A 26,088-nucleotide genomic window follows, 5' to 3' on the forward strand; every position below is an offset into this window, starting at 1 on the left:
TCAAGAGCAGATAATCCCCGAGCCGTGGCTGGATGTGACAGTGCTCATTACTGGTGTGCTGTTAATCATGTACAATGAGTACCAGTAATAACACATAGCAAGGGTGAAAGCAAAGCAAATCAATTTATCTTATGACCTTTGGGAGGCAGAAGTCTCTACCTACTTTGCATTCAATGAACTGATTCTTTCCTTTTCTGCCCTGAGGTCCTGACCCTATGTCGCTTGGAAGGGAGATTTGAAACATACACTTTATGTGCAACTCGACTTCCCAAATTTCATTATCTTGGTCTAATTCAGTAAATTATTGCTCTTTTTGAAGTCATTCTAAATTAAGGTTCATAGGTGTGTTTTTTGGTGCACTGCCTGAGAACCGTGAAGGCATGGTTTCAGAGCACAAATAAGGGATCCACAAGAAGCTTCACAATCCTATTAACAGTAAAAGGATTAGCATGCTGTCCAGTAACTGTGTCATCATCCAGCACTGGGTCTGCGGATGAAAAGGGAAGGTCCAGCACGAGGTGTTCACCTGCACTGCATGTCCTTTGATGTACTGGGCAGGAATGGGTTTTGTAGAGCAGTGCATCTGGTGCCCTTGGTCTTCCCCAAGGTCCATGGGCCGTAAACAAGCGGTGTCAACTAGTCTAAGCACTCCTCTGTATGCTGGGAATAGTATTTATCCTTTTCTGTGAAGTGCTCAAGTGTCTGTGGTCCTCTGGAAGGAAAGGTCCTTGAGCTGCTCTCTGTGTCTCCAGTCCTGGGCTGATCCACCAAGGTGCTGGGCCTGGTGTTGCTTCAAGACTTTGGGAGCTTCAGGCAGCACAGCTCTCGGTGCAGCAGGGACAAGTGCAGGGGCTTCAGACAGGCTTGGAGCTGCGGTCAGAGGTGCTGAGCGAGTGGCGAAGCTGGCAGCGGCTGGCGGAGGAGGCTGTTTCTTTGGAGGTCATCCGATGCTCCTGGCTGTAGGGTGACCGCTGTGGCTGTCTGACCGCTGATGGTGATGGGCTCCCAGTGAAAGGCCCTTGTTCCTGATCAACTCCTGTTTTCCCACTGGTGCCTGAAATGAGGACTTGCACTATGGCTATCAAGATAGATTGAATGGAAACAATATATTTGTGGCACGAGCAAAGTTAATAGAAATCTTACAAGTTTAAAAGAAAATTTGTTAACTAATAACATATTAAACCGTTAAAAAATAATTAAAAAAAATGAAGCTAGCATTCTAACCTGGACTAGTAATTAGGAAAATGGATTTAGTGCTGATGGATGTGAAGGTAAAATAAATGAAGTGAAGTGAAGGAAGCTCTTCATGCAAGTTTCATGCTGAGAATAAAATCAGAGGTTTGATTCAATTATTATTAATACACTGCTTAGGTCCCACAGAAACCTGTGCACAGGGGCTTTTAAACCTATTCTAATTGAAGCAAAAGTCAGTGGAGTGGAAAGTGTCCTGGCTCTTCAAGAGATGTCTACCATGTTACATACTTTGACACCTGGGGGGTTGGAAAACAGTGGCAGCTACAAGCTGACCTTTGGTGAATTTAATCTGCAAATGGATTCCTGCTTAGGACAGCTAATGCTTTTAGTTATTGTGAAGGTTCATTCCTGGATTTTAAAAAGCTGAGAATAAATGGATTTCATGATCCAGCTCCTATGCACATTGCATAACAAACAGGTGGCTTGTGGATGTTTTTACATGTAAATGATATGGTGTATTGAAAAACTTTGCAGAACTTACAAATTCATAATTATAATGTATGCACAATGGTGAGAATGATCTTTCTAATAAAGGAGAACAGAGATGGCACATGTTAAAATAGAAATACATTGAAGAGAGCCTGCTGAAAAGAAAGGGAAGGAAGTTGCTGGTTTCTGTTTGTTTCATAATAATATTCATAAGCATTGCAGGAGTTTTTTATTCAACTGGGTATGGCCTTTTGACTGAGACATATTATCCTAAGACTTGAAGGGAGGATATAAAACACTAACATTTGGTTATTGAAAGACTATTTTTCTTTTCTGGAGTTGAGATTGTTTAAGCTAGATTGCTCCTGTATCTTACACAGAATGTGAGTAACCAAACAAGTCCACACCTGCAGGCAAATGCACATCATAGGAAGAGATAATCAGATTCCTCTGTGTGTGTGTGTGTAGGTGTGTATTCTGTCTTTGTTTTCCTTCTCTTTTTTACTGTGGGAGGCTAGTACCATTATCTTCCGTTTACAGGTAGGAGATGTATGTGTAGGGGAATACAGGCGCAGAAGTGTCAGTTGTCCTGCCCAGGATCAGCAGCAGTTCTGAGTCATGGTGTGCCGTGTTTGGGTCATGTGCCCTTCCCTTGCTGCAATGTGTACAACAGCACGAGGAGTTATCAGCAACATGGATTTTTTATTTTTTTTATTTATTTTTTTTAATGTATGATATGACTGCTTCCTGGCTTGTGAGAGAGTAAATACATTACTAGACTTTACTGTGAAACCATGGCCAGGTCTTGTGCCTTGTCACGGGTGAATTCACACTGACCTGTGTGTCCCACCCCATACAACCAAGAACAGCATCAGCCACAAATACACTGCGTTTGCCTAATTTGAAAATGTGCCTGGTGATTATACTAAGGAACTCATAATCGAAAAGAATTCAGTAAAGACTTTGGGCATGTGGACTTCAGACTCAGGCCTGTCTGAGAGGTGCTGGTGGCTTGTCACATAAGTATTAATGAAAGGCCTGTGGTGTGGTTGGCTGACAAATCCATGAAGTTATATATGTGTGTCAGTAAGTGCCAGGGCTCTCTGAGGGGCAGTTTTACAACACCTGGTATCAGCCTTCACATAAAAGCAAGTCAGAAATGGTCCTGGGGAGCCAGGCAGCTGAGGACCTGGGAATTCACCTTTCCTAACAAAGTCATGACATGGGGCAGAAAGAGCTTCTCCCCTGTCTTGCAGTAGCGCTCATGTGAGGATCCACGTGGTCCTTCAAAAGGCGTGCTGCAGTGGTGTGCATAGCCCTGCACACACAATGTATGCATCAGAGTCCTTGAGCCTTCTTGCTTGGAAGTGCTGTCTCCTGCACTTCCCCTGAATATAAGCAGCTTCCCAGGAGGCAGGGCCATCTCAGCAGAATAATGCAGGCTATAAAGCCATGCACCTTGCCAATGAGATTTTAATTATGATACTACGGTTAGGAAGGGATGTCGAATGGCAGCGCTGTATCTTACAGTGTAATCCAGTATCTTTGTCCATTCCTTCTGCATCCCTTATTTTCCCTCTGATCCCAGTAACAATGATGCTCCCTGTTGATGTGGCACTGAGCTGCCAAGGCAGCTCCTGTGCAGTGCTGGAGCCATGCTCTGCCGAGGCTTGCACTGAGCTCTGGGGTGGAGCTGTGGGGGGCTTGTGGCTTGTAGAGTGCTGGGGCCACTGCGCTGGCCCTGGGCATGCAGTGGAGAGGAGCACCAGGGCCTGCACTGGGGCCTGTCCCCATGCTCTTTGGCATCTAGCACAGGTGAATGACCTGGCTAGGGCCCGAGGGACTGCAGGAGGCTGTGTCTGTGCACCTGCATCCCATCAGCAGCAGTCTGGGTGGGAGAGAGCTGGGTGCAGAGGGGACACTGGGGGTTGGTGGTTGCTCTGGTGTGAGAGCATGGAGGCGTGTCTGTTCCCCCCACTGGTTCCTAGGGCACGCATCATTGCCTTGCTGGCAATATCTTGGGTCTTGTGTACCAACATGATGCGTGGGTTTTACCTCCAAGTTTGGTTGTGGCAGCTAACAGAGGTGGAGTCGGGGGAAATCGCCCCTGTGACTTTTTTTTTCCCTCTGCCAGTGGCTTGGTCAGTGGCAAGGCCTACACCCTTCAGGCCTACACCCAGACACAAAACCCTGCCAAAAAGCAATATTTCCCTTTGAGTGCACCAGCTGTCTTGTCCAGAATACAGCCTGTCCTTTCGAAGGTGTGTGCTGAAAATGAGGACCCTCGCTTCCCTGACGGCTCCTGTGCTCGTGCTCTTCTCCAGGCGTCGCCGGTGCCCCGACACGCGCTGACCTTCATGTCCCTGGCGGCCGAGCATCCCCACCGCCCTCCGTGGCAGCGCCCTGTGAGAGCTGAGCCCCGGGGCGGCTGTGGGACCGCCGGGGCGTTTGTGTTCGGGACGCGCGGGGCCGTCCTAGATGATGGTGGTGGTGTCTTCCAACCTAGATGATTGATTCTGTGATTCTCCGATTCCGCCCTCCTGGCTTCCCGGCCCCTGCGTCCCTTCAGGCAGCAGCTCCGCCGCGGCAGGAGCATCCTCGGGGCAGGGAACGGGGCCGGGGCCGGGGCCGCGCCGTGCCCGACGGGGCGGCCGGGGCGCGCCCTGCAGCGCGGCGGCGCCGCTCCGATCCGATCCGATCCGAGCCGTGCCGTGCCGAGCCGTGCCGTATGGGAGGAGCCAGCGGGCTCCACCGCCCCTGCGCCCCCCCCACGCCGCCGCATTTCGCGGCCGGCCGCCGCGGAGCAGGGTTCGGGGGGGGGGGGGGATGATGGATCCGCGGCTGCGGCTGCTGACGCCCCGCGCCCGCCAGCCCGCCGTCAATGGAGGAGGACGTTGAGACCCGCAAGATCAACAGCAGTTTCCTGCGAGACCACAGCTATGCGACGGAAGGTGAGTGCCGGGGGCGGCAGCAGCAGGTGGGGGCCGCCCCCCGGCAGCATCCCTGCCTTCCCCTGCCCCCTCCCGCGCCGCTCGCGTCGCCGGCATCACCCCCGGGCCTCCCCCGGCGGGGCTCGGGCTCGGGCTCGGGGCCGGGCACGGCTCCCTCCCCGCCGGAGGAGCGGGCGGGGGGCGCGGGGTCGATCCCTCCCGGGGGGCTGCGGGCCGGGCCGGGCCGGGCCGGGCCGTGCCTTCGGTTAACCCGTTCCGGTGACTCAGCAACGCCGGACCCGGTGGATTTCCACCACCTTCGCGGCGTGCCCTCCCGCTGGGGTCGCGATCCTCTCCGGATCCGGCGTTGCGGGTGAGGTCTGACATCTTGGATACGCGAGAGACCCCCAGGTTTCAGCCAGCTCTGCCCCTCGGTGGATGGATGCTACGAGACCCGAAGTCAAAATCTGGCTCGTTGCTCCTGCAGTTGTATGCGAGTCAGAGAATTGCGCGTTTGCAGCGAACGGTCTGGCCGTGCTGCATTGCTGATCGGTGCCGGTCCTTCTCCTCGCTGCGCTCCCGAGACACCCGAAGTCTCCGTGCTTCTCGGGAAGGGCAGCAGATGCTCCTCTACCAGGGAGCTGAAGTGGGGACAGTGGGGCTGGGGCCCCTGCCAGGAACAGCTCGGAGCTAAGCCTGTGAGTGTGAACCAGCCTCTCCCTGCAGCCTGCTCCTGCTCCTTTTCGGCGATCCCCAAGCGTGTTTGCTTATTGCTGGCTTGTGTCTGTTTCCTCGGGGCGCTGTCATGGCGGGGGCATGGCTGGTGCTGGGAGCCAGGTGAGCCCAGGGCTCCTCCTGCCTTGTCCTGCTGCCTCTGTTTTCCACGCTGAGAAATGAGAGCAGGGAAGAGCTCTTGCAGGGCCGGTACAGAGCAGAGGGGTCAGTGACTGCAACAAAGCACCCATGTTGCTGCTGCCATGCGAGGGTGAGTGCTTGTGACGGCTGCTGTGCTAAATGGAAGGGCTCGAGGGCTGCGAGGCGGGCACGGAGTCACAATTCAAAATATGCTTCATTATGACTGTATTAGTGACTTCTGCAAGTAGCCTGTGACTGTAGGTGTTGGAAGGTCAGAAAATATGATAAATACTAGTGTAATTGTTATTACTGAAATTAACTAGTTGTCTTAGGGCTGTTTTTCCTACAAGCCTTTGCATGAAGAAATGTGTATCCTGAGTTGTATATTGCAGAGGTGAGGAGATGCCAAAACTGTTAGACATGGAGAGTGTCACACCCCCAGCTGAGCACATAGGGCCTGGCCACTGGTGCATTGGAACATGAATTTCCTGTAATGGCTCGAGGAGTGGAGGAGCTGGTGTGGCCATGTTCAGCTCAGGAATTGAAAAGTGAGCTGTGAGCTGCACACGGCGCCACAGACTGCCACAAAGAGGCAGGCTGCACCATGCTGGCAGGGATGGAGGGACAGGGCAGTGTCTGCCTTCGCTGTCCTGACAGCTGGAGTGCTACTGGCTTCACAGCAGTTCTGTCACAGCCCCTTTTGCTTCCTTCCCTCAGGAGAAAAATGCGATTGCTGTAGAAGAAAACCAATGCCCCCCCATCCCTCCAGCATTATTTATTCTCCCAGTAGCATACATGAAACTCAGAAGGCAGCCTTCACACTAGAGAGGCTGGATAGGCTTAATTAGTAGCCGAATAGTCTTCCTCTTATTGTTTCGTTCTCCAAAGGCTGTAGAGAAAGCTAACATATGACCTGATCTTGGGATTTTTATGACTCCAGGACATCACTAAAGGGGACTTATCTAGCAGAAAGATCCTCAGCTTAATATAGTAATGGAAAACATTGGATGCCTGGTGAGCCACACAAGAAGACCACGCACAAGTTGGTGTTGCTTGTGTGTAGCTGAAGTGCAAGCGCTGAGAGGTGACGAGGAGCAGAGGCAGTGGCGGTGACACCCCAGTGCTGGTTGGTTTCTGGCACCCAGGCCCTGGTCTGGCCCTGCGTGCCTTGAGCTACAGGGCAGGGCCCCGGGCAGGCGAAGGGCAGCAGTGCTGGCCTGGCCAAGCCCAGCCAGTGCGGGTGAGGGACGTTTGTGCTGGGTGGGATGGCGCGAGCCGGGGCTTCCAGAGTGGTGGCACAGCCAGGACGGCGAGCATCCGCACTGCCAAGTCAGCTGGCACACAGCCTTGCTCCGTGCCCCGGGGCAGGATGAACTTGCATTGCTGTGTTATAACAGGGCAGCTGCAGCAGGCAGCAAATAACAAACGGGAATGTAGCTGACCTAAGGTTTTCCTGGTTGGGAAGGGTGAAGGGTTGAGTTGAGCCTGCAGTGAGTTCAGCCTCTGGCACTAGGAGGGGATTTTCCAGCCTGCCCTTTTGGATCTGGTCTGTCTGATAATCCATGTAAATTTCCCCAAGTCGTGCACTGGCACTTTCAGAAGAGCCTTGCTCATAGTCCTAAAAAATGACAGCAATCCTCTCCATAGAAATGAAATAGCCAGAAATGTTTGTAGGCAGCCTACTGAGTCAGAGCAATCCCTGTTCAGTTGCTTAACTGGAGGAGGTACATGAGAATATTTAATGGCTGAGTATTGGCCAGGAGTTTCATTTCACCTCATGCTCCACAGGACTTCTCATTCTCCATGTAGTTGTTATGCTAGAGACAGGCTCCATGTGCTTTGGAGCAGTAGAGCTTGTTAGTATGGTGTAGAGGAAAAATAATTAAGGAAGAAAATTTTGTTCCAGTTTTTTTTTCTAAATGTGAAAGCAGCGTATTCCTAAAATGATCTGGTTGGTAACCCGTGTTTTGTTAAAAATCCTTCCAAAGTCTGTTCAGAAGATAGAGTTGCTTTGGAAATGAAGGTGTCTGTGATGTGTCAACTGAGGAAGTAAATGGGGTTATGTAATTTGGTTTAGTGAAGTGTTGTCACTTAAATAGGTCTGGTATTTTTATGCAAATGTGGGGTGAGGATGGTATTTCAAAAGCACACACTTGAATGCCTTGTTCTTGTGTGACGCTCAGAAGTACAGCTAATGAAGGAAATGCATCCATTGTACAAATTCAACTTTAGTTGCCAGGGAATATTAAGTTGCTGAGATGCAGTGCACATATATCCCTGGTGGGTCGTGCTGCACAGTTCACCCCAGGGCAATGCCTTGGAGCTTGTTTGGTGGCCCAGGACCTCACAGCCTGTCCTCAGAATGGGCAGTCTCACAGGGGGGAACATTTTGGAAATGTGCTGGGTTTGTTCTGCTGCATAAATCCATCTTCATTTGCAATTTTGCTGAGCTCCCTGTTGGAAGTAGAGCAAGTCAAGGCTGTTTGAAGCTTGAGCAGCTTCCACTTCTAGACATGCTGAAGGGCTCTTCATGCTCCCACCCACCCCAAAGTTGGACTGTTTCCAGCAGCTTGGCCCAGAACATCAGTCTCCTGAAGTCTTCAAACTAGGGGGTTGACCCATTTTTATGTAGCCTTGATGTCCACCTGGTGGTCCTCTGAGCCCCTTCTATGGCTGAAAGTTGGTCAAATGCTTCCAAGCAGAGGAGGATCGGTGCTAATGCCCCTCTGTGCCCTAATGAGAATTATGCTGGCTATTCTTGTGCTCGGTGGGTCCAGGTGGGATGGGAGCAGCGGCTGTCACGGTTCAGCCCTGCAGCACGCCCACCGACCGGCAGTGTTTGTGTCCCGCTCTGCAAGATGTCCACGGTCCCCACCCCGTGGCAGGTCCCTCGTGGGAACAGGGCTGCTGGGCGCTGCGTGGCCCCAGGGACATGGGTCCCTGCCAGGGCAGGAGGGCTGTGGGTACCACAGGGCTGGTGCTGCCCCCCTGCTGCCTGCGGCTCAGCTGGTGGCGCGGCCGCGATGCACATCTCCCCTCGGACGTCTTGCTGGCGGAGATGGGTTCCTCCTCCCCAGCTCTGTCTGAACCCTTTCTGGTGCTGCAGGATGTCCTTCGGGGCTCCACCTGTGGAGAGCCTGTAGAGCTTGGCATTGCCGCAGCTGCATTTTTCCTTGGAGACGCTCCTTCCCACCGGTTTGGTACAATGTGCAGGAAACTTTTATGAAGCTTGAGAGGTGCCCTCATGTCCCAGATGTCCATTAGCCTGCTCCGGGCGAGGGTTCTCCCCCCATGCTGCAGGCACCAGGCAAACTGCAGAAGTGGTCTGCAGCATGCATTCCGTGGCATGCACTCCAGTTGTAAGCATTGTCGCAATGACCCCAGGTCCAGAGACACGGGCGCTGATGCCTCCCGGACACGCTCGCTGTCCAGCAGAGCTCTGAGGACAAGATGCGGCCTTGCCTGTGGCTGGTCCTGGGTGCGGCCTGTGGCCACGTGGTTGTGCTGCTGGGGGACTTGGGAGGGCCTCGTCCCATGGTGTGGGCTGCTCTGCGACCGGCCACGTCGCGGGGCTGTCGGGCCCCCCTCAGGGAGTTGCCATCTCCAGCGGGTGCCGATGGGGCACATGTCCCTGGGGCAGACCCCGCGGGGCGCTGCCAGGCCGGAGGGCCGTGGTACCTGTTGCCCGTGTGCCTTGCCCTTGTGTTGTCCTTAATTTTTCCGAACTGTGCTTACGAAACTGAATAGATTTGCCATTAAGAAATCTATCATTAAGCCTTCATTTCCTTTTCCTAGTTTAATCTCGTTACTCCCAGCCGTAACCCCTTTGCCACTCTGTCATCCCCATACTGCCTTCATCCCTGGCCTGCCGTCATGCGTGCTGTGAGTGTGCCCTCCTTGAGGAGGGAGCCGGGCGCCCACCTCTCTGCCCTCGAGGGGCAGCCTCGCAAAGACCTGTACATGACAGCCCCCAGCAGCACCCTGATGTGGCCTTTGGGGACCTAGGAGCCACCAGATGTGTAAGCAGCCTCCTCGGTATCGCACATCAGGCTCTTTTGTTCTGTTTTGGAGAGAGAAGCAATCCGTGCATTAAAACTTGACACTTTCAGCCTCTGAGGGCATCTCCCCCCACCCTCCAGTGGTGCAGGGGCAGCTGGGGGCTGCCAGGGGCGAGCTGATGCGTTTTCTTTGCACTGACAGAACTTCAGAAGCAGATTAGCCTGCCTGCTGGGGCTGGCTGGGGCTTGCTGAGCTAGATACCTAAAAGCTTTTTCACTTTCAGTGTCAATTTGCTAAGAGCTTTCTGTGGTGGTGACAGTGACTGTTTTTCCATCTATGGATAGTCCCCTTGAAAGCATGAAGTAAGGCATTTTTCCACCACGTGCCTGGTTCAAGCTGAGAGCTGCCAGGTATTTTAGTTGTAGCAAATGATGTTAATTGCCATTTGAGGATCATCTGGATTGGGATTTGATTAATCCAGGAACCTCCTTGAAGTGGTAGTTTTATCACATAAGTACTTTGATTATGAAACATGTCCCTGTTCCCTATGCTTTTTATTCATACAGATATTTTTTATTTAGACCTCCTCTTCCCCTCCCTGTGCCTGTGGTCCTGTTGGTCTGAAGGACCCGTGGATGTGTCTCCTTCTGTCTAATCCAGGGATCACTGCGGGGGGATGAATGTAACTCAGCCATTCGTAGTGTACTGCGTCAAAGCCTGCTTGGGATACTTTAATCCGTGGATTAGTGAGAGAATAGATGTGCTTGGAGACTCTGTAATCCCAGGATTACTGGGAGGACTGGGAGCAGGTAATGATGCAACTCAGACCCAGTGCAGATGGGCTGTGGGAGCTCCAGCCACTGGTGGTGGCATCTTCCAGGCTGGCACTATCTGCAGGGGACGTGGCTTGGCATCTCCCAGCCCCTTGTGTAGACACCAGGTCAGGAGCTGCTCCCTCCGACACTGGGAATGGCCGTGCTGCACCGACAGTGATGTGGAGCCGTGACCTTCAAGCCCAGCAGTTCCCCAGCCCCTGCGGCTCTCAAGGTCTGGCCACTTGGGGGCCCAGCACCGGGTGTCCAGGGCTCTCCGAGGTGCCCGGACGGCACATCTCGGGGTGCTGGCGTGGGACAGCCTGACCCTTGGGTTCCTGCTTGGGGCTGTAGGGCTCATGAAGTGGTGGTGGGGTGGGGGTGGCACAGTGGCTTTCCTCTGTCCCGGCTCTCTGTGCCTGCCCTTGTTCTGCGCCTTCCCTTTGGTATGCTCACTTCCTGGACAGCTTCTGCAGCGATCCCTTGTCTCTGCAGGTCTCTGATGTTCCATCAGGGCTTGTTGGGCTCTTCATGTGGTCTTTCCAGGTCTGAGAGACCTCGATGTGCTTGTATTGTCAGCTGCCAGGAGGCTGTCAGGTGATGCAAAGCATTTCGTACCCCCGGGCTCTGTCCTGCAGCTGTGTGCTTGGGGCTGTGTCAGGGCTGTGGTCTTCCCCAGAGGCACATGGAGCTCCGCTGGGGAAACTTCTGAACATCCCTGGAACAGCAGTGATGTAAAGGGGAGTGAACCTGGGAAGCTCTTTCCCATGGTTTACTCAACCTCTGTGGACAGTGGCTGCAAGAGGGGGCTGGGCAAGGTCATAAAAGCTGTTAACATTTGCTAAATACCCAGAGAGATTGCCTCTGGCTCAGGAAGGCCCTGAGCTGAGCTTTAGCAGAGGGTGGGAGAACAGCAGTGGAAGCGCACCTTGTGCATGCATCTCCTGGTGTCTGTTGGAGACGGGATGGTGCAGTAAATGTCTTTGATCTGTCCCAGAGTGGCCTTGCTCAGGTCCTCGTGTTCTTGCGCTCACTTGTGTGAACAGAAGGCTTGGCAGACCCATAAAGGCTTTAATGCCTCCTCCCCAAAGAGATAGGGAGGTTCAGGGCTGGGAAGGCCGGCAGGTGGCATGGGCTTGGTGCTGAGTGTTGTGGCAGACCAGGTAACCATCAGCTACCTCCTGGCCTAAAAGCTGGGGGTTGAAGCAGATGCATTGCCCTCTCAGGGGCATTTGTGGGAGAGATCCTTTCCAAACCTCAGTTCCAGCTGCTTGAGTTGCTGGAAACCGGCAGGTGTGGGCAGGCGACTCCTGCAGCCCCTGTGAGAGGCATGTGCTGTCTCGCATGGAGGTGAGACCCGTGGAGCAGCATGCGCAGCGGAGCTGAGGTTCCTGTTGACGTGGCAGGATGCTGATCAGGCAGGTTAAAAATAGCAGCTGCTTCCTCCCCGCTCCTCCCCATCTCGGCTGTGTGGCTGCAACGGGGAGCTGGAAGCGCTCATCCCGATGTGCTGAGCAGGCACAAAAATCCAGCTGCGGCTGGGGCGGGTGTGGGGCTGGGTACCACAGGGCATGTAGGGAGGTGCTGGGATGGGATGGGCCAGGGGTGCCGTGAGGGCCTGGAGCCGGGCATCAGGCACCCCAGCATCGGCCAGCTTCTCTGGGTGCCCCTGCGGAGCCCTGCTGTGCCTCCCGGCGTCCTCCTGCGTGCACGGGCGCTGCTGTGCGGCTGTACCTGAGCTGCTTCTGGCCCTCCCCATGTGTCAGGGAGCTGCTGGCATCCCTGCCCTGCTGCAGGGGCACCAAGACAGGAGCAAACCCACGGCTGTTGAGCCTGCTGTGCCTGGCCCCAGCCACTGTACATCTGCTAACCCGCTGGGTCGGAGCAGTGGGGTGCTGTGCTGCAGGTCCGCCTTCCGACTCCCCACCAGAACCCAGATGTGGGGACACGCTGCATTGTTCATACACTGTCAGAAATACTTTGCACAGTTTGCATCCATGCTGTCCTCCCCAGCAAAGGTGTAACAGAGCCATTAGTGTCAATGTCTGCATTCAGAGCAGTTGTTCCAAAGCTGGTTGTTATTTTTCTCCTGATGTATTGTGAGCCTGATTTCTTGAGAGGAAACATTTCAAGGGTCTTTGAAAGGTTTTGTTCTCCCATGGCAGCTGCAGCCATGGAAGGGATGCAGAATGGTACTGCTGCTCTTTGTGCTGTTTCCCTGGCCTCTGAACAGCTCTGCAAGCAAAGACAAATTGGTGGGACCTCTTTCAGTGTGCAGGTGACTGAAGCGAGTCCTGGGCGCTGTTGTCCTTGACATCCTTGTGTCATTCCTGGCCACGTTTTCAGTTGTATCCAGCAATTAACTGCTTCAGATGAATTCTTGCTTTGCCCCTGACAATCAGAGCAGCACAGCTGGGTCCTGACCTGAGCGAGCTGCAGCCCCTCCTGCTAGGTGCGATGTGGACGAGCAGGTGAAACAGGCTGGTGGCAGCAACATTCCTGATAGCTTTGCACGTTTGTTGAGGATGTTCCTATGAGCAATACAGATTTTACTCCTTCCCTCTGTCAAACTCAGGCTTCTCCCAAGCTCTCTGGTCCTCCTGACCTGGTCCCTGGCTCCGTGCTGCACAGGCAGGGTTGCTGTGCTCGTACACGGGTTCCTCGCACTGGCCGGAGGAGCGCGCTGCGTGGTGCCCAGTGCTGCTCAGTGCCTGCTGCTGCTTGCTCTGGAGGATGCCTGGGGAAGCCACCGGCTCTGTGCCGCGGGGTGGAGGGCCTGCTGGATCAGGGAGAGGGATGCTTGGCACCTTCATGGAGCACAGCAGGGTGCGACTGAGGAAACCACAGAGCCCCCCGCTCCCCCTCTGTGTTGCACCAATTCCAAGCAAAATGTCCTGAGGAGCCCCTGCTCTGGGAGGCTGGGGTGCAGTGTGCTGAGGGGTGGATTGAGGCCTTTTTGTTGCATTTCGGTGTGTAGCTAACTTGAGTGAGAATTGCTGGGGGATGGGGCTTTGACACCCCAGCTGATGCTTCAGGAGGCAATGCCTGGGCAGCAGGAATTATCCCAGGACTGGGGAGGTGTCTGTGATTTCTGTGTCTTTTTTGTGTTTTCGGTTTTCAGTCTTGTACTTTTTAAGGTTTCTGCATTCAAACCCTCACTGTAGCTGCAGCTCACTTTGTTTCAGGGTCAGCTTACAAAGGATGTTGTAGTACTTTGAGGTGCAGTACGTACCTTGGAAAGAGGAAAATGCCAAGTACATTAGAAGCTTCTTATTGCAACCTCCTGGGAGGTTAAAGGAACCACAGGGGTCCAGGCACCAGGGCTGTTGGAGAGGTCAGAGAGTTGTTTGCAGACAGCTGGTATGTCCAGAATGATCCCGCCTCCATTGCAACACTGTCTGCGTTGCACAGAACTGCTGTGCAGCCTTTTTGTTTCTTTTAAAAACTGTTTGCTCACTTGCTTATGTGCAGCAAGTCAGCTGTTCAGTAGTGTGTGATGGACCAGCTCTCCTAAATCCACGCTAAATCAGATCCTTTGAATGGAAAGGTAACCAAAATAGAAACCAGAAACCAAAATAGACAACTAATCTCCCATTTCGATCTCCTCTGTCCTGCATTTCAGTTGACTCCCTAGTGCAGTCATAAAACACAACCATTATCTCAGCTTCCCGAGTATGCAAACAAATTGCTGTGATTTTCCTACCCTTGGATCAGTCCGAATCCATATTCTCAGAATAACAATAAACGTTAATGGAGATAAAGACTGTTATCTCCCTCATGTCTATTTTGTCACTGGAATAACAACTTTAAATGTTAAGAGTGCTGAGATTTATAGATGCCAAGCCTGCTCAGCAAAAAATAAATCATGTTCCATAGTGCACATTACCATTTATTGCTGCTATATTATCTGAAGCCAGAGTGGGTGTTAACCCTGTGATAACATCCTCAAAGGGGATTTTAAATAATTCTGTAGTTTAATGTAAAAATTCTGTTGGCTGCCTGGTTTGATTTGCAACTCATTTTAGTGCAGGGGTATTGAAGTGGAAGCTGCCAAAAATACTGATAACAAGCTCCCCAAGAAATATGGAAACAGGAAAAGCGCCATACCCTGAAATAGGCGCTTTCGGCTGTAACTTCAGTGATTCCAGCCACATGCACATGGTTTCCCAAGTATAGTATTTTTCAAGGTCTTGTAGGCTTTTGAAGACTTCAGGATTGTCTGTTTTTTTGAGTTTCATCTCATTCATACTTAATAAAGAAGTCCACATTGACATACACATTGATAATAAAATAAATGTATTTCAGTTGTCATTTAATGCACGGCCTCAGACAGAGCAGTTCTGCAACCAGCACCGCTCTGAGCAACACCCTGGCCACGCTCTGTGGTGGTGCTTGGACCTCTCCAGGTGGTGCTGCTCCTTCCTGAGCCCCTGAGTGGCAGAGCGCTGGCAGCAAGCTTTGGAGGGGCCTATGGTGCACAGGTGCCGATGCTCTGGGTAGTGCTTTGACAGCCCCTGACTGCGCGGCCAGCTTAAAGCTCAGTGCAAGGGCTGCGTTCAGAATCCTGCCTGCTCATGGCTGTGTTACCGGGCTCCTGAAACGAGCAGTGCAGTCTTGGTGGTTAGTCATTAGGCGTTTCCTTGTGTTCCCTTTGTTGGGCTATGTGAGTGGAGGAAAAGCAATCTGACTGATGAAAAGCAACCTGACAAACGCAGGCATTTGACCAAACATTGAGTACCTGCTATTGACAATTCATTCCTGTGTGAGCCTTGTAGCAGTTAGCAGCTGATGAGCAATGTTGGCAAGCATGACAGATCGCTTCACTCACAGGCTTAGTAAATTTTACCAAGTGAGAAGGGGAGTGAGGTCAGGAGAGCGCAAAGGAGCCAGCCCTTCCGACTCGCTTTGTCTTCAGTGAACACTGATGAAATTGTATAACCGCAGAGCTCAGACTGATGGGAGCCAGATGCCAACCAGCACCTGGGGGAAGCTATAGCTTGTTTAACACCTGGCTCCTAGCCATTAAACTTGCTTGGATAGATGGTGCAGAACAGGGAGTGCTTGTACTCTGGTGCTCATGGTGCAGCTCCTGGAAAAACCGACTGTCAGGAAGAGTGTCCGTCCCTAAGAGTGGTGCTTCGGGGACACGGCAGCACTATGGAGCCTGGCCTCTTGCAGGAAAGTGTCCTGAGAGCAGCAGTGTGCAGGTGTGGGCTGTTCATCCCCCATGAAACTGCAAGAAAATGAGCGTTGTTTCCTTGGGACCCTCACTCTGTTGCTGCCTGACCTGGTGTCCATAACGTCAGGTGCTTGGTGGGCCAGTGGAGGCAGGGGAGGAACCCTGGTCACAGCTGCCCTGCTGGGCACTGCCTGCAGACGGGGCATGCGTGCACTGTGCTCAGGCTCACTGACAGCCTCTGAAGTGGCTGAGGTGAGGCCAGGCTGAGAGCCCAGCTCCCTCTGAACCAGGCTTTGTCACCATCCCGCTTCCTGGGTGCTCAGGAGGTGTCTTGGGGGAGTGGAATGGATCTTGTGGCAATGGTTGGTCTTTGTCCCACCAAGAGCACAGGGCTGTTCAGAGAATGGGATTGTTGTCCTCCAGCCACCTACAGCAGGAAATGTGTTTGTGCAGAATGTTTTCACGGGCTGCATGATTCACGTGAGATGTAACTGAGCCTAAAGGGAGCTAAGCATTTCTCACTGCGTCTGAATTTTCTGTGCACTTACAGGTGAATGAGTTTAAAATGAATTCTTTGAACCTGGGTGTATCAACCAACCTCCACCTGCCTGACACGTAGGAGAAGCCTTTTATGAGAGATTATTTCATGACTCCATACTGGAGGACTCTTGCTTTGCCAGAAGAGGAGATGTGATCTGGTATGGATGAGACCTTGGCAGCTGTGGACAGCTGCTCTGACCCCGTCTGGCAGGCTGTCAGCAGGAGCACACCCCTGAGTGGGACTGTGGGATGAGGTGGGGAGAATGAGAGAGGAGGTTTCTGAGAGCCCTCCCTCGCAGTCCCTAAATAAACTTGGCCTTGGTTGCAGCAGGCTGACAGACCCTTAATTATAATAACAGCATGAGCAGTGTTGCTTTGTAACTGGTTCCCCACTGAAAATTTCTGGCTAGCAGGAATGGTGTGCCAGATGTCTGCTTGTGATTGCCTCTGGTTGTGAAGATCAGTTCAGGGGAAATACTCTCAGCTGGAGGATACAAATAATGCAGGTATCCAGGGTTTCCATGGTTTGTTTGCTTGTTTTTTTGGCAGAAGCCAGGGTCCCATTGCATGGACCCATCAAAATCTTTGCGTGCATCTCCACAGCAATTATCTTCTGCAAAAAATCATTATTATTTTTTAGAAGAGACTGAAGTGAATTGGGACATGCATGTCTCCAAGCAATGATGTACTGCTGAATTGTGGCTAATCTCTGGAGGTGTCCCTCCACCCCCACATCTGCTACGATCTCTGGTCTGTGGGTTCCTGCAGTCGCTAGCCCCACAGTGTGATTTCATCCTGCTGAGACAGGACCACATGCAGAATGTAGCGGGAATCTCATAGCAATGGGGTCCTGGCTCCTGCAGCAGTGCCTGTGGGCCCAAGATGCGTTGCTGGACTGGGAAACTGCTTCGAGACTAGAACTGAAGCCTGCCACGTTACCTGGTCTGTACCTGGCTCTTTGGAGGAGACGGTGAAGTTCTGTAATCGTTGGACATTTGATGTAACATAAGAACTCCCTAATTAGGACGTTTATGAGTTAATCACATGGCACGTTGTTTGCTCCCTGCTGCAATACTGAGATGTGTTTGAGGACGTGGGGAAGCGGATCATCCTTTTTTTTGGCTTTGTGTCACCCTAATGCGTTACCTCCATCTGGTTGTCTGCTCCCCCCTCGCATCCCTCAGCTGGAAGTGTGTACCAGCGGCTATTAATAGCCGCATCCTGCAACAGTCTGCTCTTGCAGATGGGATTCTGAGCTTCTGAAGCCTAAAACTCATTACAAATGAAGCAATACGCTGTGTGGTACTTAATACAATTAGGCTTGCTAATTTAGGTTCTTGGGGCCAAATGTGGCCCCCAGTTTCTGCAGGAAGCTGCGGCCCAGCACATCCCATCGCCATGCGTTCAGCTGGTGTGATGGCCTCGGCTGCGGCGCCCTGTCCTCAGTGCAGTTTGTAAAATACCGATGGGAGGGCCTGGTCCCAACACCTTTGGCTTTGCATTCCCGATGTCGCTTGGGATCTGTGCAGCACCAGGATGGGAGAGCTGTTGGGCTACAGCCTGTCTGGGTTGTCCAAGGCTGTCGAGGGCTTGGACTCTCTCCTTGAACAGCTAAAACCAAATAAAGTACAACTTGCCCTCTCTGCACAAGGGTTTTCTGTATGAAAAGTAGAAGCCATCTCTCCCTTTCTGACAGGGATATTTTACCTGCAGGTGGAGGCAGAAAGGCAGAAGGTGATACACAAGCATTTCTGGAGCCTTCCTTTTTCAGGGGATAAGCAGCTGCGAATCCAGCAGCCCTTACAGTCAAAAACAGTTGTTGGTCACTTCACTTAACATCTCACGTACCCACACATTTCACTGCATGCATGTACCTCTGTAATTACCATTAGTAAGTGTTCTCCTGCTTGCCGGATTTGGCACTGGCTAGTAGGAAAAAGGGAGAGAAGGAATATACTGCCTCAACGTGGAAATGCTCGGAAGGGTTAGTAGGACGAATCTGCTGTGTTAATGATGAATTCAGACAAGCTCAGGTGAGGCAGGTGAAATTCTTGTGATGCATGCACAGGTGGGAACACTGGCCCCGAGGGTGTGTGCAGCCCCAGGCAGTGCTGACTGACCGGTCATGCGTAGGGAACAGCAGCACCCTGGTCCTTTTCAGTGCTGGTGGCTGCAAATATGACAAATGCTGAGGCTGAAGGGGCGTGTGTGTGTTGCTCAGAGGCTTGCTGGAGCGTGTCACTGCTGCACCTGCTGCTGGCCCCGTGGCCTGGGCACTGAGCACGACAGCCTCGCTGGGGATTCGGGTGCTGGATGTGGGTGCCAGCACCTGCAGTGAGGAGGGGTGGCGGAGGACTGGTGGCTGCTGCAGGAGCTGCAGACCCCACAGGCAGGTGGGAGCAGGGCTGCGGGGCCGTGCACAGGCGACGGTGCCAGGGAGGGGCTGCAGAGGGGCCGCGGCGCTGCGAGAAGCAGCAGATGGGAGCTGGGGTTACGTAGGCAGATGAAGTGAGAGGTGTGATCGCGCCTCGCTGTTGGAGCACACTGCACACCAGAATTGTTGGAGTCTCCATTTTGCATATGCATTTTTTTCAGAGAGCCTGTGGTCCCGCAGCCGTGCTGGTCAGGCACTGGTCCCTTGGGAGATGCAGCGCTTGCTGCGCCCCGCATGGCCTCTGCGGCCGGAGCCATGTTCAAGGCACGCCCCCAAGGCTTTCTGAACCCACCATCATCCTCATGGCTCACACACGTCTTAGGTTCTCCGACGGGTCAAATCCCAACCCTGGAAGAAACATGGGGGCAGCTTTTCATAGAACCATTAAGGTCGGAAAAGGCCTCCAAGGCCATCTGGTCCAACCATCCCCCTACTACCAATATCACCCACTAAACCATGCCCCTAAGCTCCACGTCCAACCTTTCCTTAAACTCTCCATCCCTTCACAAGGCAAGTGCACCCACTGCAGAGTTGCTGATGGCTGAAGCAGCAGCACAGCAGTGCATGGTGAAATGGAAAACTCCCTCAGCGATGAGAGAAGAGACTCTGCATAGAGCCGTATTTAGAGAGAGAAACTGCCAGAAATTGCTCCAAACTGTGCTCACGTCTGGTGTTTCCACTTGCCAAGGACCCACGCAGCCTTGGAAACCAGCAGGGATTTGGAGTTTTATTCTTGAAGACTTTGTGTCCTTAATTAAGAGAGAGCTCTGCTTTCTTTTGAGAAGCCTGCGGTTAAAACCGCCAGGTTGTTTTTAGATCCATTACACCTTTCCTCACACTGTCTGGGGGTGCAGTGGGATGCTCGTGTCCCTCTGGCCAGGAGGCGTGCAGACCTGCACCGTCTGTACTTGCTGGGCTGGGCTCAGCATCCCATTCTGGGTACAGAGGTCCGACTGCACTGCTATGTGATACTTGATGGTGCCAGCTGAATTTATGGGCACAAGTGTGCTCATGTACCCATGCGCACAGCATGTTTGTGTAAATGTGGAGCTGGCGGCGAGGTCTCTGCAGCTCTGCTGAAGCAGTGCCTGAGCACTGGGGCTGGGCTCAGGACTCTCCTGCTCCGTGCTGCCAGCCACTGTGTGGGGGCAGTGCCTGCGCTGTCATCCTCCTGAAAGTGTCATTGTGCAGAACAGCACAGATCCCTCCCAGTACATGGAGGCTGGGTTGTTACGGGTGCTCCCACTACCACAGTGATTTGTGATCTTGCCCAAAGTGTTCACTATGCTTATTTACTGTGGCCTGGCAACAGGGAGTATTTATCGCAGCAAATATGGCCAGCACCTGTGTTCCTCTGCAAGGGGGGGGCACCACAGCTGCCTTTTCTGCTTCATGACTTTTATGTTTGCAAAGTAATAATACAACTAGTCTGATGAATATGCAGCTGTTCACTTAACTGGCTATAAATGTTCATCATGAATCCAGACAAGAAACTTGGCCTGGTTTAAAGCACCACTGCAGAGCTGAATTCCTGACTTACTGCAGCACTTTGTTCTCTTGATTCTTCCCTGTCTTCGGAAAGTGACTGCCTCACCAAACCTCTTTCTTTCCTTGCAATCTGTTTCTGACAACGTGCGAAATTATTGACAAGGTGATGAAATCTGGTGGACTAGAATTTGCCAAAAAAAAAAGGATTTATTTTTTTCCCCCTGCATATGCAGTCTCAGGCCCTCAAAGGAAACCATCGCACTTCTAGACCCCCACATGCCACTGCACAGTTACGGGTGCAGAGCTGTGTCTGCAGGCAGTGACCGCTGAGCCATGGTCCAGCAACAACTTTTCAGCACACGTGCTGGCCTTGGAATAATGCAGGCGATACTTAGCACAAGAAGAACACGCTGTGTTATTGTCCTTGCTAGCTCTTCTCCATCAGGTGTTGGATACTGTTCAACAAACCCTGTCCCTTTTGTCTCGTTTGGATGAATATGCAGCAGTTTTATCCCCTGCAAAGACGAGAGATTTTAAGTTCCATTTTTAAAAGTTTGTCTCAGGATTCATTTGTTTCATATCTTTCCAGGAGCTTTGCTTCATGCCAGGTGGTACAGGCGGAGGTCACTGCAGGTTTATGATCACACAGGGCACACCTTTGGCAGACAAGCCACAAGCTGCCTGCTGGGAGTTGGGGCTCACATGAATTCTGCAAATGCTTTGTCACTCATCCATTGACTGTGACCGGCTTCTTCAGCAAAGTTAGCATGACAGAATAAGATTCATTAAATGGGAAAAAAATCCCAATGGACGATAATAGCTCATCTAGATTAAGCTTTTGGGAATGGTTTGTTGGGAAATATCCTGTCTTGGCAGGGTGCTTGGAAAAACTAATTCCATGAAGTTGGTACAGGTACCACATGGCATTGATTCTGGCATGTGCAGTTACCTGCAGCTGTACTTGCAGAGTTGCCTTTCAGACAGCCATGTCTGAACGCTGAGCTTGATCTGCTGGAGCTGGGACGTTTTGTTTTGCTGCACATAATGCTGCCAAGGTGGCTCCTTCCTGGCCCCTCTTAAGAGGAGCACGGGCTGCTTTTCCCCCCTGAAGAAAAGCAGCTTGTTTTAGACATTGCATTCAGTTACCTCTGGTGTGAGAATACAGAGGCTTGGTTAGACTTAGATTTACCTTTTGTTATGCTGTTGACAATGCAGTTTGGAGACTGGATGGCTGTGTTAGATGTATTTAATTACAGGTTTTCCTTCCTTATTGAATATCTGCTGGTACAATTACTAACCTGTAGTGAAAAGTGATAAAGCACATCGGAAACATCCAGGCCATTCTCTTGTCCCATCCCCCTCCAAAAAAAATGGGAAAACAATATGTATGTTTATCGTCAAGCATTGCTTTCTGGCTAGCAGGGTTTACAAGCAGTTCACCGTGTGCATTTCTTTTACTCTCCAAAAGTCATTGATTTTTGCAGTGTTGCAATTAGAAAACAAGAACCCTGTAAAATGGCGTTATTCCTGTATTTTAAAATGGAGTTTCAGTCTCCTGCGGTCTTTTTATTGGTTTCCCCCCTCTCCATCCCTGCTGAATGTTGCTTGAGTCAGCGTGTTGTAATTGGCCTGCAGAGATCCAGGTCTTGCTGGTATCACTTAAGCCCAAATGGCTTTGCTACAATTTCACCATTCTTTGGCTTCCCATGTAATAGAAAACACACGCTTCTGAGTGGTTTGTACCGCTGTTGTATTGACTGGGAGCACTTGGCTAATCACTTCCTGTAATTAAATTCTTCACTAGGAATAAAGTTAATCTTCTCAGAGCACGTAAAACCTGACCCGCAGCCTGAACCAGCAGAAACACTGTTGTTTATAGGCACCTTCGTCCAAGTGTAAAGGCTCCCTTCCCAAATCAGAAGCAATTAGTATAATTAGATATTCTTGTTCCTGAGCCAAGGATATATAATAATAAACTGTAACCGATACAGCAGCTTTCCTCTAAAGATTTTGTAGGCTTTCAAAATCACAAGGGACCATTTTGCCTGTTCACTTTGACCCCTGCTGAAACACAGCTCTGATCAAGCCCCGTCAGTCTGATGGCGTTGTCTTGCTCTCCTAAAGACATACAGGGGGGTTGCTGTGCTCCTCTTTAATGTTCACATGTGAATGTTAACACGTTCTCAGTTGATCATGGGATCAGCCTCTAAATTGCTGAGATCTTCACATGAGCAGGCAGAGCCCAGCAAGCTCAGGGTTTGCTCATGGACAGAAGCTCTGTGGTTGGGTGTGGAGCTGGAGGTAAAAGGTGGGGCTGGGGACATACCACCATGTCCTGGCACTTTGGTTAGTGAAAGCTTGGGAAATGACAGCTGAGCCTGATGGGCAAGAGGCATGCCGTGTGCTGGTTTCATGTTTCTTCGTTAGTCTTTTCCTGGGCGTCATGCAGCACTGTCTGTGAATATAGTTTTAGCTGCCCAGTTTCCTTTAAATTCATTCTGGACTAATTCTGGACATTTTCTCAGCACTGTGGTGCTCAGTAAGTTAGACAGAGAAAAATCAAGGAGACTTTCCCCAACTCCTTTCCTCTGTGTTTGCATAAACACATTAATAAACTAATTGACCAAATCCTTGCTGGCTGGCTGAAGCATTAAGCTTGCTATGGGTGGCTGACTTGAACCATATGTTTTGGTCCCAAGGCTTCTTTGGGTTTTTAGAAGAGGTTCAGAAAGTGCCTATTTGCATCATCTTGAAACATTCACATTCCGAGCACAAATAGTTTTGCATAATTTATTACCCTCACTGTAGCTTTGCTCATACTCCTAAGTTCAACTTCAAAGTACTGCATTCTCTCTCGTGATTATTTATGTGCGGAAAAACAAAACAACATTAAACACCATCCAAATATTACTGTGTTTTCATCTGATGGAGAAACTCAGTAGTTCTTTCATAGCCATAACATTTCTTATTAAGAGAAAAAGTCAGAAAAAAAATAACCTTCAAGCAACCATTAACATTTACCTTTCCTGGAACTTAGACCAATCAAAATCTAGTGCTTATAGCAAGCACATATGTGTACCTGGATGCTGCCAGGTACTTGCCATCAGCTGTTTAATTTGGGCAATTAAGGTGTATTTGTAAATTCTACTTTTATTTAGAGTGAGATTCCCGTTCTGGTTATCAGACAGACCGCTCTGGAGAGGGTTGAAGAACAGGTATAATAAACTGGGTCTCGGCTTTTAAGCCACAAAAAGGAAAATAAAATGCTTGTGGGTAGCGGGAGGGCTTCCTCGCCCCTTTCTCCCGGTCGGTGCTCCTGCTCCCAGCAACGCTGTGGCCTGGGGGCTGCTCACAGCCACGGAGGTGGCCAGGTGAGCCAGAGCATGTCTGAAATAGAGCTGGCATGGGTGGTGTCCCTGTTAATTGGAGCTCTTCAGGCACCTAATGCGAGGTGATGTTTTGGAGTCCCTGCATCATTTGACTTCAGCTGAGCGTTTTGCCATGGCTGGAAGCGGGGATGCTCTGCAGCATGGGGCTGCCGGCAGCAGCAGGGTTAACTCCAGCCTTCCAAAACACTTCCCATGTTTCAGGTTTTTGTAGACCAGCTTCCAGGTCTGAGGCCTAAGGCATCAGATGGATTTTCTCTCTTCCCATGATTATGGCTGCAGTGCTCCTGGGGACTGACAGGCCAAAGAAAACTCATTAATTACTGCAGCAATTAAGCCGTGGAAGTAAGCCTGCATAGCCAGTGGTGCAGTTGGCCCCTGGTGCACATGGTGCTGAGCTGCGTCTGGAGATGTGTCTGTGGCTCACCAGGACTGGAGATGTGGGAGCAGCGCAGCAAGCAGGGCTGCAGCAACAGCAAAGCTGGCATCGAAATCTGAAAGGTTTCTACTTTGCAACAGGACATAACTCCTCCTGCAGCTGGGCATGTTTCAAAGGTGAGCCTGAATTTGGCAGTTCTAGGGTGAAATCCTGATGAGAAATTTTGTTGTTAATTAAAAAAAAAATTACATGCAAAACGTTGTCATGAAAAAAAAAATCATTTCCTTCATCCCACAGTTAAAGGCTTGGAGATTATTACAAGTGCTGGTTTGCTATTGCAAAAGTAAGAGCTATACATTGGAGCAATGAGACCCACTAACACAGGCTGTTCACTTGGCACAGTCCTTAAATACTAACTTCCTCATTAATTGTCAGAACACATACATTTTTTTGGGTAGAATCTCACAAATTAACTGTGTGGCTTTCACCTACATTTATCTAATTCTCTTTAAGCTGCTTCGAAGTAGCTCAGAGCCATCTAAAACCGGATGTTTTATGCTACATTACAACCTTGCTCCAAAGGTGAGTAGTCCATCTTTCGCTTGGCAGCTTTTTATCTGGTCCTTGGTAGATGAAGATCAGTTGCTTCTGCTGAAGGCCTGCAATTGATGTCTGTTGCTTTTCCACCATTACTTTAAAAAAAAAAAAAATCTAACCACGGCCACCCCAATTTACAGTTCGTGTTTTGAGAAAGGGGCTCTTATGTCTTGCCAGCCCTCAGCATGTTCACTTGTTAAATTATGCATATGCTAATGAAGTGTGAAAATCAGCCAAATAACAACTCTCTGTAATCACTTAATGTCCCCAGAGTATTGTGGCTTTTTTATTATTATTATTTTATGATTTGTGACCCATTCTGAGTCACGTTTCTGCAGGGTGTTCTTCCAACAACTGAGGTTAATTAGCATTTTCACTTTTTCCCCTTCTGAAAGAAGCCCAAACATGTGTTCACAACCCACAGCGCAGTTTGTGTTTGCTGTCTGTTTTGTATTCAGTAATCCCCAGATTTTCATTATAGTGAGCAGCGGTTTCCCAGCACAATTGCTAAAATCCACATCACTGCCCTCAGCTTGCGTCTGTGCATGTTGGAACGTGAGGTGTCCTGCAGCCGCCTGGGATGGCCGTGGGTGAATTTTGCATTGTACTGCTCTTTGTCCCACCCTTGGCACTGCCCCCAGGATGAAGTGCTGTCTCACCATGCGTGTGCACAGACAGACTCGGAGACCGCCTGCTGACCTCCTTCCAAGAGAATTTCATCAGAATGTTAAAATATTTTGTTGGTTCATGAGCTCTCCTGTCACTGCCACTGCAGAAGTCTACACAAAGTGTTACAGTTTGATTCAGCCTGTACCAGGCAGGCAAAACCCATCAGTGTACATGTATGATGGGTTGTTGCTTGTGGTTCATCAGTGGCCCACTAGAAACGTGCTGTTCCTTGTTCCTGACCTCAGGTGATGCTGTGTGCCACGCTGCGTCGTTGTACCTGAGGCATGAGGTTTTGGTGCTAATCCTTCTCTGTAGGAGAGACTGTCTGATATTCATCAGTATTATGGGACATTGCCAGACTTGGAAGTCTGGGTGAGGCTTGTAGGGAAGGTTGGAGTTATTGAAGGTAGGTGATGCTGCAAATGTTTGGGTGACGAGCTCCAAACCAAAGCTGTCTGATACTCAGAGTTACAGCACCATTTAAGTCTGTTTGCCATGGGTTTTGGTACGTGGCCTTGGTCAAAAGTCCTAATTCCCTTTCTGACAATTTCCCCTGGCAGTTGTATTAGTGTGAGGGGAGGGAAGCCCAGCGTCTTGCCTTGCCATGCGCATCAGGCAGGCCCTGGATGGCGTACAAGGCAGCATTGCCTAACATCTGGTAACATTTGAACATCTGCTTTCTCACCGACAGCACAAGGGAGAGTAGAGACGGGTGCCTGGCTCTTGTTGCACAGTGGTGATGCGATGATAATTTGCAAGAGCTCTACATGTAAGTCATTTCTAGAAAAGTGGCCTATGAGACAGTTTGTCATTGTGCGTTCTCAGTCAAAATTACTGGATATTGCATAAATCCATGCCTGTGCGATGCTGACCAAGTGTGCTTGAGCCCGTTGTCACTCTGTGGCCCAGCTCTTGCTGGATAAGGGTCACATTTCACGCTTGCACTGCTCCTGCCCTGTCTGTAGCTGGTCAATGTCACTCCATTCTCCTATGATGTATGTGCTGTAGAGTCATGCTCTTCGCCACTAACAAAAGGTTTGTTGAACCAAAGCATGGGCAATAGAAGAGAAATAGTTCTCTGCCTTTGCTTGTGATGAGGCCCTAACTCTTAGGAAATTACCTTTTATATTGTCTGTC

The 26,088-nt window shown here is 50.9% G+C and overlaps 1 protein-coding gene across 4 annotated transcripts in view; it reads left to right on the forward strand.

Moving 5' to 3' along the window:
* Positions 1–26,088, forward strand: part of PPP2R2B (protein phosphatase 2 regulatory subunit Bbeta) — a 91,864-nt gene that overhangs the window by 25,194 nt on the left and 40,582 nt on the right. The window contains exon 1 of one of the 4 annotated variants that reach the window (XM_068698058.1): positions 4,435–4,634. The exons of 2 other annotated variants lie outside the window; for them this stretch is intronic. In XM_068698058.1, coding sequence (XP_068554159.1) covers positions 4,565–4,634 — 70 coding nt within the window. In that variant the 5' untranslated portion in view covers positions 4,435–4,564. Of the gene's footprint in view, positions 1–4,434; positions 4,635–4,840; positions 5,599–26,088 lie in introns of those variants that run through there. One more of the 4 variants, XM_068698059.1, reaches the window with a different exon arrangement.

This window comes from Anas acuta, chromosome 14 (genome assembly GCF_963932015.1).
Source record: "Anas acuta chromosome 14, bAnaAcu1.1, whole genome shotgun sequence".
In the NCBI taxonomy this organism is placed as follows: domain Eukaryota; kingdom Metazoa; phylum Chordata; class Aves; order Anseriformes; family Anatidae; genus Anas; species Anas acuta.